Source organism: Lethenteron reissneri, chromosome 67 (assembly GCF_015708825.2).
Source record: "Lethenteron reissneri isolate LAM-NWPU_2019-01 chromosome 67, ASM1570882v1, whole genome shotgun sequence".
NCBI lineage: Eukaryota > Metazoa > Chordata > Hyperoartia > Petromyzontiformes > Petromyzontidae > Lethenteron > Lethenteron reissneri.
In genome coordinates, this window is record NC_083845.1 from 5,823,555 (window position 1) to 5,839,737 (window position 16,183).

Sequence of the window (16,183 nt, forward strand, 5' to 3'; positions counted from 1 at the left end):
AGCTGCCTATGATAAAAACACGTATTTTTTTTTTCGATTTAAAGCTTTCGTGACTGCAGGGATTCATCTTCTTGGTTCTTTCGGTAAAGTCACGTAGAAGGGAAGTAATAATATAATAAAAATAAAACATACTATAATAATTCTCACGACGTTTCTTTTCCAGCCACAACGCAAGCCACAACGCAAGCAGCCGTCCTCAGGTGAAGACCAGACAACGACCAGGTCTGGTCTTCACCTGAGGACGGCTGCTTGCGTTGTGGCCGAAACGTCGTGAGAATTATTTTATTATGTTTTATTTTTATTATTTTATTACTTCCCTTCTACGTGACTTTACCGACTTTACCGAAAGAACCAAGGAGATGAATTTAATTTTATTTTTTAAGAATGAGTGAGTGGTGTAAATGAATGAGTTAACGTGTATTTCCCCGACCACCACCACCACCTCCGCCACCACCACCCCCTCCTCGTGCGCCCCAGATGCTGAATCAGTCGCTGCTCGCGAACCGACGTGCGCTGTCGCGTCTCTCGCTGCACCTCTCCGAATCGGGGCTGCAGCTGGAGGCTTCGCTCAGGCAGCGCTGGGAGGAGGCCCTGCGGATGTGGAGAGGACTGAGACGGGCGGCCGTGACGAAGGAGTTCCGGTCGGTGGTCGTCGTTTTTTTTTTTACGCGCTCTTATTTTTTAACTCACTTCGTGTGTTGTTGTATCCTCGAAAAAGAAATCTTGTGACTCGGTATTGACACACTTCCCAATGTCGTATCGAATGCAAACTTGGTATAGGTATTCATAATAAAGGTTTTTGGGTTTAGATCGCGTTCATCTTCTTGGTTCTTTCGGTAAAGTCACGTAGAATGGAAATAAAAAAAATAATAAAAATAAAACATAATAAATTAATTCTCACGACGTTTCGGCCACAACGCAAGCAGCCATCCTCAGGTGAAGAACAGGTCTTAGAGTCGCGGCATCTCTTCAGAAAGGTGAGAGACTCGATTAGCTGAGCCTTCTTATCACGGAGCTTGTTAAACTTTAAGAGCCTTCAACAAGCTCCGTGATAAGAAGGCTCAGCTAATCGAGTCTCTCACCTTTCTGAAGAGATGCCGCGACTCTAAGACCTGGTCTTCACCTGAGGACGGCTGCTTGCGTTGTGGCCGAAACGTCGTGAGAATTATTTTATGTTTTATTTTTATTATATTATTACTTCCCTTCTACGTGACTTTACCGACAGACCTGTTCTTCACCTGAGGACGGCTGCTTGCGTTGTGGCCGGAACGTCGTGAGAATTATTTTATGTTTTATTTTTATTATTTTATTACTTCCCTTCTACGTGACTTTACCGAAAGAACCAAGAAGAGGGTTTCAGCGGTTGCTCCGTGAGGCCCACTTCTGCGGGACCGCTCTGTGATGCAGCTCTCCCTACCAGAGACATCAAAAAGCGAGAAAGATGTGAAAAAAAAATCTGCGGTGAATCAGCACGCTTACGACCCGACGCTCGATGCAATGTCACCCCCCCCCCCTCACCCCCTCTGCCCCCTTTTTCTGCTCAGCGAGTTCATGGAGCGCCACCAGCTGCGTAGTCCACCTGGGGCGGACGCTCTGGTCCAGGCGACGGCGGATGGACAGAGGGAGCTGAACGAGCGACGGATCCGGCTGATCAACTCGCTAGAGTGGGTCGCGGTTTTTGCCGCACGCGCTCAAAGTTCTTCGCGGCGATTGGAAAAGCAACGGGCTGCGTTCACGACTCCGGTTGTTGCCTCGGGCAAAAAGCGCGCGTGTCGCATGAGCGGTCGGCGTCGTGGGTGGGGAGCGGCGGTGCAGCGGTTAGCGCGCTCCCACGCCACGAACCCGAAGACCCGAGTTCGATTCCCGCTCACAGCCACCGACACCATCAGTGACGATTATCTGAACCGGTCATGGGCCCTTCCCTCGGTCGACTCAGCCTCAAATGAGTACCTGGTATGGTGTGTTAACATCGCCACTAGGGAGACAAAGGCGGCCGGGCGTGGTCCCGGCAACCCACCCCCTCGTGTGCTGTTCCGGCCTTCATAGGCGCTCGCTAACAGCACTTGTCCCAACAGTCTGTTAAGGCTATATGGGGGATCTTTGGTGTTGTGAGTGACGGTTGCACATTATATATAGACAGAAACAGATAGACTCAAACATAGACCCTTATACCCACACAGTGACTTATAGACTTACAAAGATAGACATATACTCAACAAATAGACACGTTAGACCCACACAGAGACACATAGACTGGCATAGAGACCCACAGACTTGCATAGAGACCAATAAACTCACACACAGAACGATAGACTTTACAGAGACTCATAAACTCTCAGAGAGACCCACCGAGTTACACAGAGATCCATAGACTCGCGTAGAGACTCACAGACTCGCGTAGAGACCCATCATATATACGACGTGATATAAGCGATGAATTTCACATCACGGGCAAGCGACAAAGTCACAACAAGGCGACGGATCTTTCATAACGGCAGATTGTTTTAATCGGTGCCATCTTACTCGGCTGATGAGACCCGTTAGGTCGAAACCAATGAAGACTTTGACTGCTTTGACATCTTTAGAGCGACCCCTAATCCTATTTACACTGGAGGAATCCGGCGTGCTTTGAAGTTCTCTCTTTCATAGCCACCTGGTCGTTCTTCGCGGATGTCCAGCATGGCCCGGCCGTCACAATCCGCCTCTCTCTCTCCTCTTCCTTCGCCCCCCCCCCCCCCGCCCTCCCCCGCCACCACCCGACGTTCACACAGAGACCTGAAGCCGCCCAGCGTCACGGCGGAGGCGGTGAGCGCGTGGAGCTCATCCCTGGATGCCCTCAATCGGCAGATCGGTACGAGGGATGAGCCGGGGCAGCCGGGCGGGGCAGCTTGCATCCACGCAGAGCGACTGTCACAGATTCAATTCTCAAGCGGGGGTACAGTGATACCTCGGTTCACGAACGCTTCTGTTCACGAACAACTCGGTTCACGAACAGAAAAGTTCATAAAAATACGCTCCGGTTCACGAACTCCGCTTCGGTTCACGAACAGGAGCCGCGGCCATTTTAATGCTATTTCCAGGCTGTCACATGGTCGTGACTTCCTGTAGGAAGATCGTGGAGAGAAGAAGAGACACAGAAAGAAGTACTGTGACTACTGTGAAGACACTTTCAGTGACTTTTTGCTTTTTGGTGTGCTTTTTAGCACATGCAGTACTGTACTGTACTACTGTACTGTACAATACTGTACTTACTGTATTGTACAGTTCACCCGTTTGAGTGCTTACTGAAGTCATCTTAAGCAAGGTTAGTGTTCTCTCTTTATACATTACTATACTGTACAGTACTAATGTGTATTGTTATTTGTTTCATATTTTTGTGCTTCAAAAACCAAAAAAAAAGGTCAGAACGGATTAACCGGATTTACATTGAACCCTGTGGGGAAATGTGCCTCGGTTCACGACAAATTCGGTTCGCGACCAGAGTCAGTTCACGAATTAAGTTCGTGAACCGAGGTATCACTGTATTTAGCCGTTCATTTGGGGAGTTCCGGGAGTTGGTGAATCGCAGATGCAGCCCACTCGCTCGCTGTCTCGCTCGCTCGTCCACTCAATTGGGGTTACACACAGCAGCGGTAACATCGAGCACTTCACTGCGGAAACTTGGCACGAGTCTCCGGCAAAAAGTTGTTGTCCTTGACCCGCACCTCCGATTAGCACGGTTGGCTACGTACGGTGTGAAGGAAGTTCAACATACATACTGCCTATAGGCTAACACTAGCCACAGACTCAACACTGCCCATAGACTCAACACTACCCATAGACTAAACACTGGCCATAGACTCTACACTGCCCATAGACTCTACACTGCCCATAGACTCAACACTGCCCATAGACGAACACTACCCATAGACTCAACACTGCACCATAGACTCAACACTGCCCATAGACTCAACACTACCCATAGACTCAACACTACCCATAGACTCAACACTACCCATAGACTCAACACTGCCCATAGACTCAACACTACCCATAGACTCAACACTGCCCATAGACTCAACACTGTCCATAGACTAAACACTGTCCATAGACTAAACACTGCCCATAGACTCAACACTGCACCATAGACTCAACACTGCCCATAGACTCAACACCACCCATAGACTCAACACTGCACCTCCGATTAGCACGGCTGGCTACGTACGGTACGAAAGAAGTTTAACATACATACAATGGTACGAATAGTTTTGAGACTGAGCGAAGCTTTCCTGGGTAAACAAGCGTAACAATAACAACAACAATAACATGAACGTTGATAATGAAGTTGACAAAGGGGTGAGCGACACTTCATCCGTAGCACATTATAACGGAGTCGGTGGCGGGCGGCGGTGGTGGCGATGGAGTCGTGTCCCGTTTGGCCGAGCGTCTGTCTGTTTGTCTGTCTGTCTGTTCGTCTGTCTGTCTGTCTGTTCGTCTGTTCGTCTGTCTGTTCGTCTGTCTGTCTATCTGTCTGTTCGTCTGTCTGCTCGTCTGTTTGTTCGTCTGTCTGTTCGTCTGTCTGTTCGTCTGTCTGTTCGTCTGTTTGTTCGTCTGTCTGTTCGTCTGTTCGTCTGTCGTTCGTCTGTCTGTTCGTCTGTCGTCTGTTTGTCTGTCTGTTCGTCTGTCTGTTCGTCTGTTCGTCTGTCTGAGTGTCTGTTCGTCTGTCTGTTCGTCTGTCTGTTCGTCTGTCTGTTCGTCTGTTCGTCTGTCTGTTCGTCTGTCTGTTCGTCTGTCTGTCTGTCTGTCTGTTCGTCTGTCTGTCTGTCTGTTTGTTCATCTGTCTGTTCGTCTGTTCGTCTGTCTGTTCGTCTGTCTGTTCGTCTGTCTGTTCGTCTGTTCGTCTGTCTGTTCGTCTGTCTGTTCGTCTGTTTGTTCGTCTGTCTGTTCGTCTGTTCGTCTGTCTGTTCGTCTATCTGTTCGTCTGTTTGTTCGTCTGTCTGTTCGTCTGTTCGTCTGTCTGTTCGTCTGTCCCACCGGCAGACGAGCTGAACGTGCGCCACGTGGAGGGGCTGCGTGCCGAGTCCGAGGTCGCTCTCCGCCGGCAGCTGGACGAGGTGGAGCGATGCCGGGTAAAGGGGGGCTGAGGGGGGGCCCCCCGCTCCACGTGGCCACGGCTGCGCTCGTATCGCACGCTGCCTGCGTGCGCCGTGGAAGATCGCTCGAAATGTTCTTCTTCCTCCTGCCTCCTGCCCGCTCCCTCCTCCCTCCTCCTCTGTCCTCTTCTCGCGCGTCTGGCATTATGAGTGGCAAACTGAACGTGGAATTGTAGTTGTTGCTCTGCATCTACATCAGCCAGGAAGTAGCAAACTAAAAGTTCCGCCACTCAAGCTTATGCAAAGGAGAGCCGACACACGGTTGCAGGGGGTTCGTCTTTTATTCCTTTCCTCCCATCCACACCTGTCCCCAGCTGTCCCAATCTCGACCCCCTCTTCCCGCCCGTTCTCTCTCCCTTATATCTCCTCGCCTGCTCCTCCCCCTTCTCCTGTCACCGTCCCACTCCCCCTCCCATTGGTGGGAATCCTTCCCCTGACACCCCGACACTAGGATGGACACGCGGGCAGGCCGCAGATGCTGCTGAGAGGTATTGCTCTTCGACGCCGTCGCAAACATTTCCAAAGCCATCGCAACAGTCGGTGGTGTGGCCTGCCCCCTGTTCGGTTGGCGGTGTGGCCTGCCCCCTGTTCAGTCGGCGGTGTGGCTGGCCCCCTGTTCAGTCGGCGGTGTGGCCTGTTCAGTCGGCGGTGTGGCCTACCCCCTGTTCAGTCGGCGGTGTGGCCTGTTCAGTTGGCGGTGTGACCTGCCCCCTGTTCAGTTGGCGGTGTGGTCTAACCCCTGTTCAGTCGGCGGTGTGGCCTAACCTCTGTTCAGTTGGCGGTGTGGCCTAACCCCTGTTCAGTTGGCGGTGTGGCCGCCACGCTGTTCGGTCGGCGGTGTGGCCGGTCTGCCATTTGGGTGGCGGTGTGGCCACGGCCACCAACCACTGCCCGCCGCAGCGGAGAGTCAAGGGCACACACCGGTGAGAGTGTCGCGTGCCGTGGGTGACGACTTCCTGCGCGTGTACGCAGCTCGACCTGGTGGCGAGTGGCGTCTGTGCGGGCGAGGAGGAGGCCTGGGAGCTGGTGCGGCATCACCTGCTGCCGCTGGTGGGGGAGCGCCAGAGGGGCTACGAGGAGGAGCTCGCCTCCGTGGAGGTGCGGACAAACAAGGGCGAAGCTAGCCCCGGACACGTAGCAGAGGTCGCAAACGGGTTTTGATTCCTTACCCGTACCCGTACCCGGCCGCACCAGGGTCGCAAATGGGTACCCGTACCCGGCCGTACCCGTACCCTACCCGTACCCGGCTGGGTACGGGTAGGGTACGGCTGGGTACGGGTACCTGATTGCGACCTCTGGGATGAAGCCACGTTGCAGGCGCGGGTGGGTTGATTCTAGGAACTTGAATTGTGAGAAGAGACAAGACGTTGGGAAATGAGTGACAAACGGTGACTCACCAGTGACTCACGGTCTACCCGTACCCGGCCGCACCAGGGTCGCAAACGGGTACCAATTCCCGTACCCGGCCGTACCCGTACCCTACCCGTACCCGGCCGGGTACGGGTAGGGTACGGGTATCGGGTACCCGATTGCAACCTCTGGGATGAAGCCACGTTGCAGGCGTGGGTGGGTTGATTCTAGGAACTTGAATCGTCAGAAGAGACAAGACGTTGGGAAATGAGTGACAAACGGTTGCTCACCAGTGACTCACGGTCTACCCGTACCCGGCCGCACCAGGGTCGCAAACGGCTACCCGTACCCGGCCGGGTACGGGTAGTCGGGTATCGGGTAGGGTACGGGTATCGGGTACCCGGTTGCGACCTCTGCCGCGTAGCCATTAACGGACCGCCGGGGCGGGCGAGTGCTGTTAGCGAGCACCTATTAAGGCCGGCACGGCGCACCGATGTGGGGTGGCTGGTTGGCAGTACGTCCGGCCGCCTTTGGGGCCGTCCATAAATGACGTCACGCACCTAGGTGGGTGGGGGGGGTCAGACATTTCTGACGATGTGTGACGAGGGGGGGGGGGGGTTTGAGAAATGTGACGTCACATCAAAATGCGCAACTTGAAATAAATATTGAATTGTTATAACAACACTAATTGTTATAACAACACTCCTACAACATCAGAGTGCAGCACCACATAAAATACTTAAATACGCATTACACTGATAATAGTGTAAAGCGATTTGAAGCGTGTTTTATTTTCAAAATGGAAATATGGTTTTGGGGGGGGGGGGGCAGAGTTTTGTGACGTCATATTTGAGGGGGGGTCTGACTTTTTGTGACGCCGTGTGACGAGGGGGGGGGGGGGTCAAAAATCGTCCAAAATCGCGTGACGTCATTTATGGACGGCCCCTTTGTCTGCCCGGCACTGATGTTGTCATGCGTGTCATCGTCATCGGCATCATCATTGTCGTCGTCGTTGTCATTGCCATCATCATCGTCATCGTCGTCGTCATCGCCATCATCATCATCATTGTCATCGGCATCGTCATTGCCATCATCATCGTCATCGTCATCGCTATCATCATTGTCATCATCGTTGTCATCGCCATCATCATCGTCGTCATCATCATCATTGTCATCATCGCCATCATTATTATTGTCGTCATCACCATCATCATTATTATCATCGTCATTGTCATCTCTGACATCATCATCGTCATCATCGTTGTTGTCATTGTCGTCGCGATCATCATTATTGCCATCATCATTGTCGTCCTTGTTGTCATCGCCATCATCATCATCGTCGTCGCCATCGTCGTCGTCATCATCATCGTCATCATTGTCATCGCCATCATCATCGTCGTCGTCGTCGTCGTCATCATCATCATCATCACCGTCATCATCATCACCGTCATCATCGTCATCATCGTCGCCATCGTCATCGTCGTCGTCGTCGTCGTCATCATCGTCGTCGTCGCCATCATCATTGTCTTCGTGATCATCATCATCGCCATCGTCGTCGTCATCATCATCGTCATCACCGTCATCATCATCATCGTAATCATCATCGTCATCCCCATTATCATCATCATCATCATCGTTGCCATCACCGTCATCATTACTGTCGTCATCACCGTCGTCATCATCGTCGTCATCACCGTCATCATCATCATCGTAATCATCATCGTCATCCCCATCATCATCGTCATCACCGTCATCATCATCGCCATCGTCGTTGTCATCATCATCGTCATCACCGTCAGCATCATCATCGTAATCATCATCGTCATCCCCATTATCATCATCATCATCGTTGCCATCACCGTCATCATTACTGTCGTCATCACCGTCGTCATCATCGTCGTCATCACCGTCATCATCATCATCGTAATCATCATCGTCATCCCCATCATCATCGTCATCACCGTCATCATCATCGTCGTCGTCATCATCGTCGTCACCGTCCCGCGTGCGTCCTCGCGCAGGCAGCGCTGGAGCGGCAGGCGCGCCGCGCGGCGTCACGGAGCCGCCAGCTCGCTGCCTTCGCCCGCGGGGCGGCGCGGCTCTGGGAGCGCCACGTGGAGCAGCTGGCGCGGCGGGACGCGCGGCTAAGGGACAGGATGGAAGCGTCGCGCAGGGAGCACGACATGGCCAACCAGGTGGGCCTCGTCGCCGACCCCTGACCACGGAGGACCAGTTTATTCATTAGGCACCCACCACCGTCTCGTATTCACCACAATGCATTGCGGGCTCTGGAGTCCTTTTTTTTAATTTGAATTAATTTTTTTTGTGTTGCCGACCTCCCCCCCCCCCGCCCCCCTGGCCAAACCTCAGCCGCGATGATGTTGGTGTTGTTTGTTTGCATTCTCCCGGCTCTGTTCCTCCACCACCGCTCCCATCACCTCTCCACCACCGCTCCCATCACCTCTCCACCACCGCTCCCATCACCACTCCACCACCGCTCCCATCACCTCTCCACCACCGCTCCCATCACCTCTCCACCACCGCTCCCATCACCTCTCCACCACCGCTCCCATCACCACTCCACCACCGCTCCCATCACCTCTCCACCACCGCTCCCATCACCACTCCACCACCGCTCCCATCACCTCTCCACCACCGCTCCCATCACCTCTCCACCACCGCTCCCTTCACCTCTCCACCACTGCTCCCTTCACCAATCCACCACCGCTCCCTTCACCTCTCCACCACCGCTCCCTTCACCAATCCACCACCGCTCCCTTCACCACTCCACCACCGCTCCCTTCACCACTCCACCACCGCTCCCATCACCACTCCACCACCGCTCCCTTCACCACTCCACCACCGCTCCCATCACCTCTCCACCACCGCTCCCATCACCACTCCACCACCGCTCCCATCACCACTCCACCACCGCTCCCTTCACCACTCCACCACCGCTCCCATCACCACTCCACCACCGCTCCCTTCACCACTCCACCACCGCTCCCTTCACCTCTCCACCACCGCTCCCTTCACCTCTCCACCACCGCTCCCTTCACCACTCCACCACCGCTCCCTTCACCTCTCCACCACCGCTCCCTTCACCTCTCCACCACCGCTCCCTTCACCACTCCACCACCGCTCCCATCACCACTCCACCCCCGCTCCCATCACCACTCCACCACCGCTCCCTTGACCTCTCCACCACCGCTCCCTTCACCACTCCACCACCGCTCCCATCACCACTCCACCACCGCTCCCTTCACCTCTCCACCACCGCTCCCATCACCTCTCCACACCCCTCCCATCACCACTCCACCCCCGCTCCCATCACCACTCCACCACCGCTCCCTTGACCACTCCACCACCGCTCCCATCACCACTCCACCACCGCTCCCATCACCCCTCCACCACCGCTCCCATCACCACTCCACCACCGCTCCCATCACCACTCCACCACCGCTCCCATCACCACTCCACCACCGCTCCCATCACCACTCCACCACCGCTCCCATCACCACTCCACCACCGCTCCCTTCACCACTCCACCACCGCTCCCATCACCACTCCACCACCGCTCCCATCACCTCTCCACCCCCCTCCCATCACCACTCCACCCCCGCTCCCATCACCACTCCGCCCCGCTGTCTGCGTCATCGTCATTCTCATCGTCGTCTCCAAGCCAGTGCCATGGGGATCCTTACAGCGGGGGTGGTGGTGGTCCCCCCCCCCCGCTGGCTATTTGCTGTTCCGAGCCATAATCGATATGCACTCAGCCCGGGGGGGGGGGGGGGGTAGGGGGGGGGTCGTCAACCTCCGTCTCTGGAGCCGCGTGCGGGTGGCTCTTTTATGGACTGCGGTGGCAGCTCTTGAAAATTTTTTTGGTGTTTTTTTTGTCATCCTGGTTGGCGACCCCCTGACCACGGAAGTCCAGTTCACCGTGGACAGGGGGTCTGGCCACCTGTGGCTCTTTCACGGACCGCTTCGTGGCCGGCCACCGTTTCGTATTCACCACAAATAAAAATTAACCCGTAAAAACAAAGTTTTTCACTATAAATCCTTTATATGCGTGGCGGCTAGAGTCCTCTCGTCCTCTGGCTTGAGATGGCTGCCACCTATGGGTCAGATGATTGTCTGCCAGTATGAAGCAATTGGTAATTAAATATAATAAATTTTTTCCTAAAAAGTGGAAAATTTTGGAAAAAAAATGTCACGAAAATTAATTGTCACACACAACGAGTCTGTGTGCAAAATGTCAGCTCGATTGGATCACGGGAAGTGGGTTAAAAAACGACCGAAAGATTTGCACGGTCATAAGCGCGCAAGCAAGCACGCAAGTGAACTTAATATAAAGGATTTAAAAAAGTCTCTTCTTCGTCATCTTGGTTGCCACCTCCCCCCGCCCCTCCGCGTTAGGCGAAGGAGGCGAGTCTGGACCTGCTGATGGATCAGCTGAGACAGGAGAGCTCTGAGCAGGCGTTGGAGGCCAGCCTGCAGAGAGCCCTCGGCAAGCTGGACTCCATCAAGTCAGGGTAAGGGTCACAGGGTAAAGTCACGTAGAATGGAAATAATAAAATAATAAAAATAAAACATAATAAAATAATTCTCACGACGTTTCGGCCACAACGCAAGCAGCCGCCCTAAGGTGGAGAACAGGTCTGTCGAGAAGACAGTCTGAATGAGCAGCCGTCCTCATGTGGAGAACAGGTCTGTCGAGGAGACAGAGTCTGAATGAGTCCCTGCAGTCACGAAAGCTTTAAATCGAAAGGTCACAGGGTCGTTCGACGTTGGCGCGCGGTGGTGACGCTCGTGCCCTCCTCGCAGCAACAAGGGACCGGGTTTGATTCCGTGACTCGGGTGCACCTCTCTGTGTGGAGTTTGGAGGTCTTCTCTTACTCCCTGTTCTGCAGTGTGAGTCAGTGTTGAGTGTGTGGTGGGAGGAGGCTCGTGAAGGACCGCTGCCTGCTGGGAATGTGGAGGCAGTCGCCCTCCGCCATGGTGAGTGTGTGGGGGGGGGGGGGGTGTGGTGTGAGTGTGTGGGTGAGTGTGTGGGGGGGGTGTGTGGGTGAGAGTGTGAGTGAGTGTGTGGGGGGGGGTGTGTGGGTGAGAGTGTGAGTGAGTGTGTGGGGGGGGTGTGTGGGTGAGAGTGTGAGTGAGTGTGTGGGGGGGGTGTGTGGGTGAGAGGGTGAGTGAGTGTGTGGGGGGGTGTGTGGGTGAGAGTGTGAGTGAGTGTGTGGGGGGGGGGTGTGTGGGTGAGAGTGTGAGTGAGTGTGTGGGGGGGGGGTGTGTGGGTGAGAGGGTGAGTGAGTGTGTGGGGGGGTGTGTGGGTGAGAGTGTGAGTGAGTGTGTGGGGGGGGGTGTGTGGGTGAGAGTGTGAGTGAGTGTGTGGGGGGGGGTGTGTGGGTGAGAGGGTGAGTGAGTGTGTGGGGGGTGTGTGGGTGAGAGGGTGAGTGAGTGTGTGGGGGGGGTGTGTGGGTGAGAGGGTGAGTGAGTGTGTGGGGGGGGTGTGTGGGTGAGAGTGTGAGTGAGTGTGTGGGGGGGGGTGTGTGGGTGAGAGGGTGAGTGAGTGTGTGGGGGGGGGTGTGTGGGTGAGAGGGTGAGTTAGTGTGTGGGGGGGGTGTGTGGGTGAGAGGGTGAGTGAGTGTGTGGGGGGGGTGTGTGGGTGAGAGGGTGAGTGAGTGTGTGGGGGGGTGTGGTGTGAGTGTGTGGGTGAGAGGGTGAGTGAGTGTGTGGGGAATGTGGTGTGAGTGTGTGGGTGAGAGAGTTGAGAGTGTGAGTGAGTGTGTGGGGGGGTGTGTGGGTGAGAGGGTGAGTGAGTGTGTGGGGGGGTGTGTGGGTGAGAGGGTGAGTGAGTGTGTGGGGGGGGGTGTGTGGGTGAGAGGGTGAGTGAGTGTGTGGGGGGGGTGTGTGGGTGAGAGGGTGAGTGAGTGTGTGGGGGGGGTGTGTGGGTGAGAGGGTGAGTGAGTGTGTGGGGGGGGGTGTGTGGGTGAGAGGGTGAGTGAGTGTGTGGGGGGGGGGGTGTGTGGGTGAGAGGGTGAGTGAGTGTGTGGGGGGGGGGGGTGTGGGTGAGAGGGTGAGTGAGTGTGTGGGGGGGGTGTGGTGTGAGTGTGTGGGTGAGAGGGTGAGTGAGTGTGTGGGGAATGTGGTGAGGGTGAGTGAGTGTGTGGGGAATGTGGTGTGAGTGTGTGGGTGAGAGAGTGAGTGAGAGTGTGAGTGAGTGTGTGGGGGGGTGTGTGGGTGAGAGAGTGAGTGTGTGGGGGGGGGGTGGTGTGAGTGTGTGGGTGAGAGGGTGAGTGAGTGTGTGGGGTGGGGGGGGTGTGAGTGTGTGGGTGAGAGTGTGCGTGAATGTGTGGAGTTTGTGGCTTTCCTCCGATATCCTACCATAGCAAAAAAAAAGAACCCACCTTCCCCATATAAAACATCCCGCTGCTGAAAAATCACTCAATGAGGATTACGCAACAGTGGTAGCAAGCCCTGCAGCATCGCTGCAAAATGTTGCCTCGATTATGGAGACCTGAAGCGTTGGCGCTTTCTGACCCGAGTTGGGTGGCGTTGAGGGGTCAAAGGGCAGCAGCCACCCAGGGTCCAAATGGGGCCTCTCAAGCCGGCGGTCTCGAACGAAGAGAGCGCCAATCGACTCGGTTGGGCACCGCGTCTCCGCTCGGCACGACCACGCACCGTGGTCCATAAACCACTGCCCCAAACGAGATTGATCGACGGCAGTGAGTGGAGTGGCGAGATGTTGACGACCTCGCCCCGTATGCCGGAGGTCGTGGGTTCGATCCCGACCCTGATGCCTGCTGTTTATTTAGCGTTTGCGTGACTCTCTCTCATCATCAACATCATCACGGTTGCGAGGAGATGTTAACTACCCCGCCTGGTTTACAGGAGGTCGTGGGTTCGATCCCGACCTTGACGCCTGCTGCTGTATATTTGGAGTTTGCGTGTCTCTCATCATCATCGTCATCACGGTGGCTAGGAGATGTTAACGACCTCGCCTGGTATACAGTAGGTTGTGGGTTCGATCCCGACCCTGACGCCTGCTGCTGTATATTTGGAGTTTGTGTGTCTCTCTCTCATCATCATCACGGTGGCTAGATGTTAACTACCTCGCTTGGTATGCAGGTGGTCGTGGGTTCGATCCCGACCTTGACGCCTGCTGCTGTATATTTGGAGTTTGCGTGTCTCTCTCTCATCATCATCACGGTGGCTAGGAGATGTTAACTACCTCGCCTGGTGTGCAGGAGGTCGTGGGTTCGATCCCGACCCTGATGCCTGCTGCTGTATATTTGGAGTTTGTGTGTCTCTCTCTCTCTCATCATCATCACGGTGGCTAGGAGATGTTAACTACCTCGCCTGGTATACAGGAGGTCGTGGGTTCGATCCCGACCCTGACGCCTGCTGCTGTATATTTGGAGTTTGCGTGTCTCTCTCTCTCTCATCATCATCACGGTGACTCGGAGGTGTTAACTACCTCGCCTGGTATACAGGAGGTCGTGGGTTCGATCCCGACCCTGACGCCTGCTGCTGTATATTTGGAGTTTGCGTGTCTCTCTCTCTCTCATCATCATCACGGTGACTCGGAGATGTTAACTACCTCGCCTGGTATACAGGAGGTCGTGGGTTCGATCCCGACCCTGACGCCTGCTGCTGTATATTTGGAGTTTGCATTGACGCAGCCGTAACAAAAATCAGTGAGCACTGCTGAGCTGCCTTTTGCGTTGCAGGTACGAGGAGTTCCATGGCCAGCAGGTGGCAATAGTGGACGGCTACCCGGCGTCCGTGGCCAAAGAGGTGGAATCGTATGCCCACGCTGTGCAGGAGTACTTCAAGAGTCGGCAGTGGGTGAGCAATTCGCTCACCTGATCACTCGCCCACCCACTCGCCCAGTCGCTTGCCCGCCCGCTCGCCCGCCCACTCGCCCACCCACTCACCCGACCACTCACCCACTCGCTCGTCCACCCGCTCGTCCACCCGCTCTTCCACTCGCCCACCCACTCATCCGATCTCTCGCCCAATCGCTCGCCCGCTCGCCCGCCCGCCCGCCCGCTCGCCCGCTCGCCCACCCGCTCGTCCGCCCGCCCACTCGCCCACCCACTCATCCGACCTCTCGCCCACTCACTCACTCGCCCACCCACTCGCCCACCCACTCCCCCACCCACTCATCCGACCTCTCGCCCACCCACTCGCCCACCCACTCGCTCTTCCACCGCTCGTCCACCCGCTCGTTCACCCACCCACTCGCCCACCCACTCGCCCACCCACACGCACACCCACTCACCTGACCACTCACCCACTCGCTCTTCCACCCGCTCGTCCACCCGCTCGTCCACTCGCCCGTTCATTCACTCGCTCACACAACCCCTTACCCGCTCGCTCACTCACTCAAAGTCTTGAACACACTTTTGGTGCAAGTGCTGTTAGCGAGCAGCACCTATGAAGGTCGGCACGTCACACGGTAGGGTAGGTGGCTAACACTACGCCCGGCCGCCTTTGTCTCCCCAGTGTCGATGTGTACACACCACACCGGGTACTCATTTGAGGCTGATTCGACCTAAGGGAGGCCTAGGATCAGTTCATTTATTCGCTGTCACTGTTGTTATTGGTCGTCACCGGACACAGAGCTCGGGGCCGCTGGCTTCGTAGCGCGACACGGCAATCGCTGTGCGACCGCTCCCCATTCCCACCACGCTCAAGGCAGCATGGCATAGTTCGGTGTCGCATGCGTCCCCATTGTGGGTTCGAGTTCAAGTTCATGTATTAGGTATAGCCCTGTGAGCCATTCGGCTCTTGAATCGGGTGCAACCGCAACAAACAAAAAAAAACATGAACAAGAAAACATCTTAAAGTGAATATGTGACTAAGTGCAAACAGAAAATCCAAGAAAAGACAGCAAAATATTGCAGAAAAAAAGCACCGTATACACCAACGCTGTGTGCAAAAATCCCAGTGGGATGCAAGTCAAACAACCAACAACAACAACCACAAGACAACTTAGATTAAGGCCATCAGTCTAACTCTGTGCGAGGTTTACTAAGACGAGGGGTGGCACAGCGGTTGCCCAACTTCACTACAACCCTGTGACCAGTTAGTGGCCGGGGCTGTGAACGGCAGTGGCGATTTACGATTGCAATGTCTATGGGCAGTGTTGAGTCTATGAGTAGTGTTGAGTCTATGAGTAGTGTTGAGTCTATGGGCAGTGTTGAGTCTATGAGTAGTGTTGAGTCTGTGGGTAGTGTTGAGTCTATGGGCAGTGTTGAGTCTATAGGTAGTGTTGAGTCTATGGGTAGTGTTGAGTCTATGGGCAGTGTTGAGTCTATAGGTAGTGTTGAGTCTATGGGTAGTGTTGAGTCTATGGGCAGTGTTGAGTCTGTGGGTAGTGTTGAGTCTATGGGCAGTGTTGAGTCGATGGGCAGTGTTGAGTCTATGGGCAGTGTTGAGTCTATGGGCAGTGTTGAGTCTATGGGCAGTGTTAGTCTATGGGCAGTGTTAGTCTATGGGCAGTGTTGAGTCTATGGGCAGTGTTGAGTCTATGGGCAGTGTTGAGTCTATGGGCAGTGTTAGTCTATGGGCAGTGTTGAGTCTATGGGCAGTGTTAGTCTATGGGCAGTGTTGAGTCTATGGGCAGTGTGAGTCTATGTGCAGTGTTAGTCTATGGGCAGTGTTGAGTCTATGGGCAGTGTTAGTCTATGGGCAGTGTT

The 16,183-nt window shown here is 54.9% G+C and overlaps 1 protein-coding gene across 3 annotated transcripts in view; it reads left to right on the plus strand.

The window, feature by feature from the left end:
* Window positions 1–16,183, plus strand: part of LOC133360146 (coiled-coil domain-containing protein 180-like) — a 91,698-nt gene that overhangs the window by 13,743 nt on the left and 61,772 nt on the right. For all 3 annotated transcript variants that reach the window (XM_061578733.1, XM_061578735.1, XM_061578734.1), the window contains exons 9-16: window positions 478–641; window positions 1,545–1,664; window positions 2,772–2,851; window positions 5,020–5,108; window positions 6,105–6,230; window positions 8,504–8,677; window positions 10,899–11,014; window positions 14,210–14,327. In XM_061578733.1, the coding sequence (XP_061434717.1) occupies window positions 478–641; window positions 1,545–1,664; window positions 2,772–2,851; window positions 5,020–5,108; window positions 6,105–6,230; window positions 8,504–8,677; window positions 10,899–11,014; window positions 14,210–14,327 (987 nt within the window). The remainder of the gene's footprint in view (window positions 1–477; window positions 642–1,544; window positions 1,665–2,771; window positions 2,852–5,019; window positions 5,109–6,104; window positions 6,231–8,503; window positions 8,678–10,898; window positions 11,015–14,209; window positions 14,328–16,183) is intronic.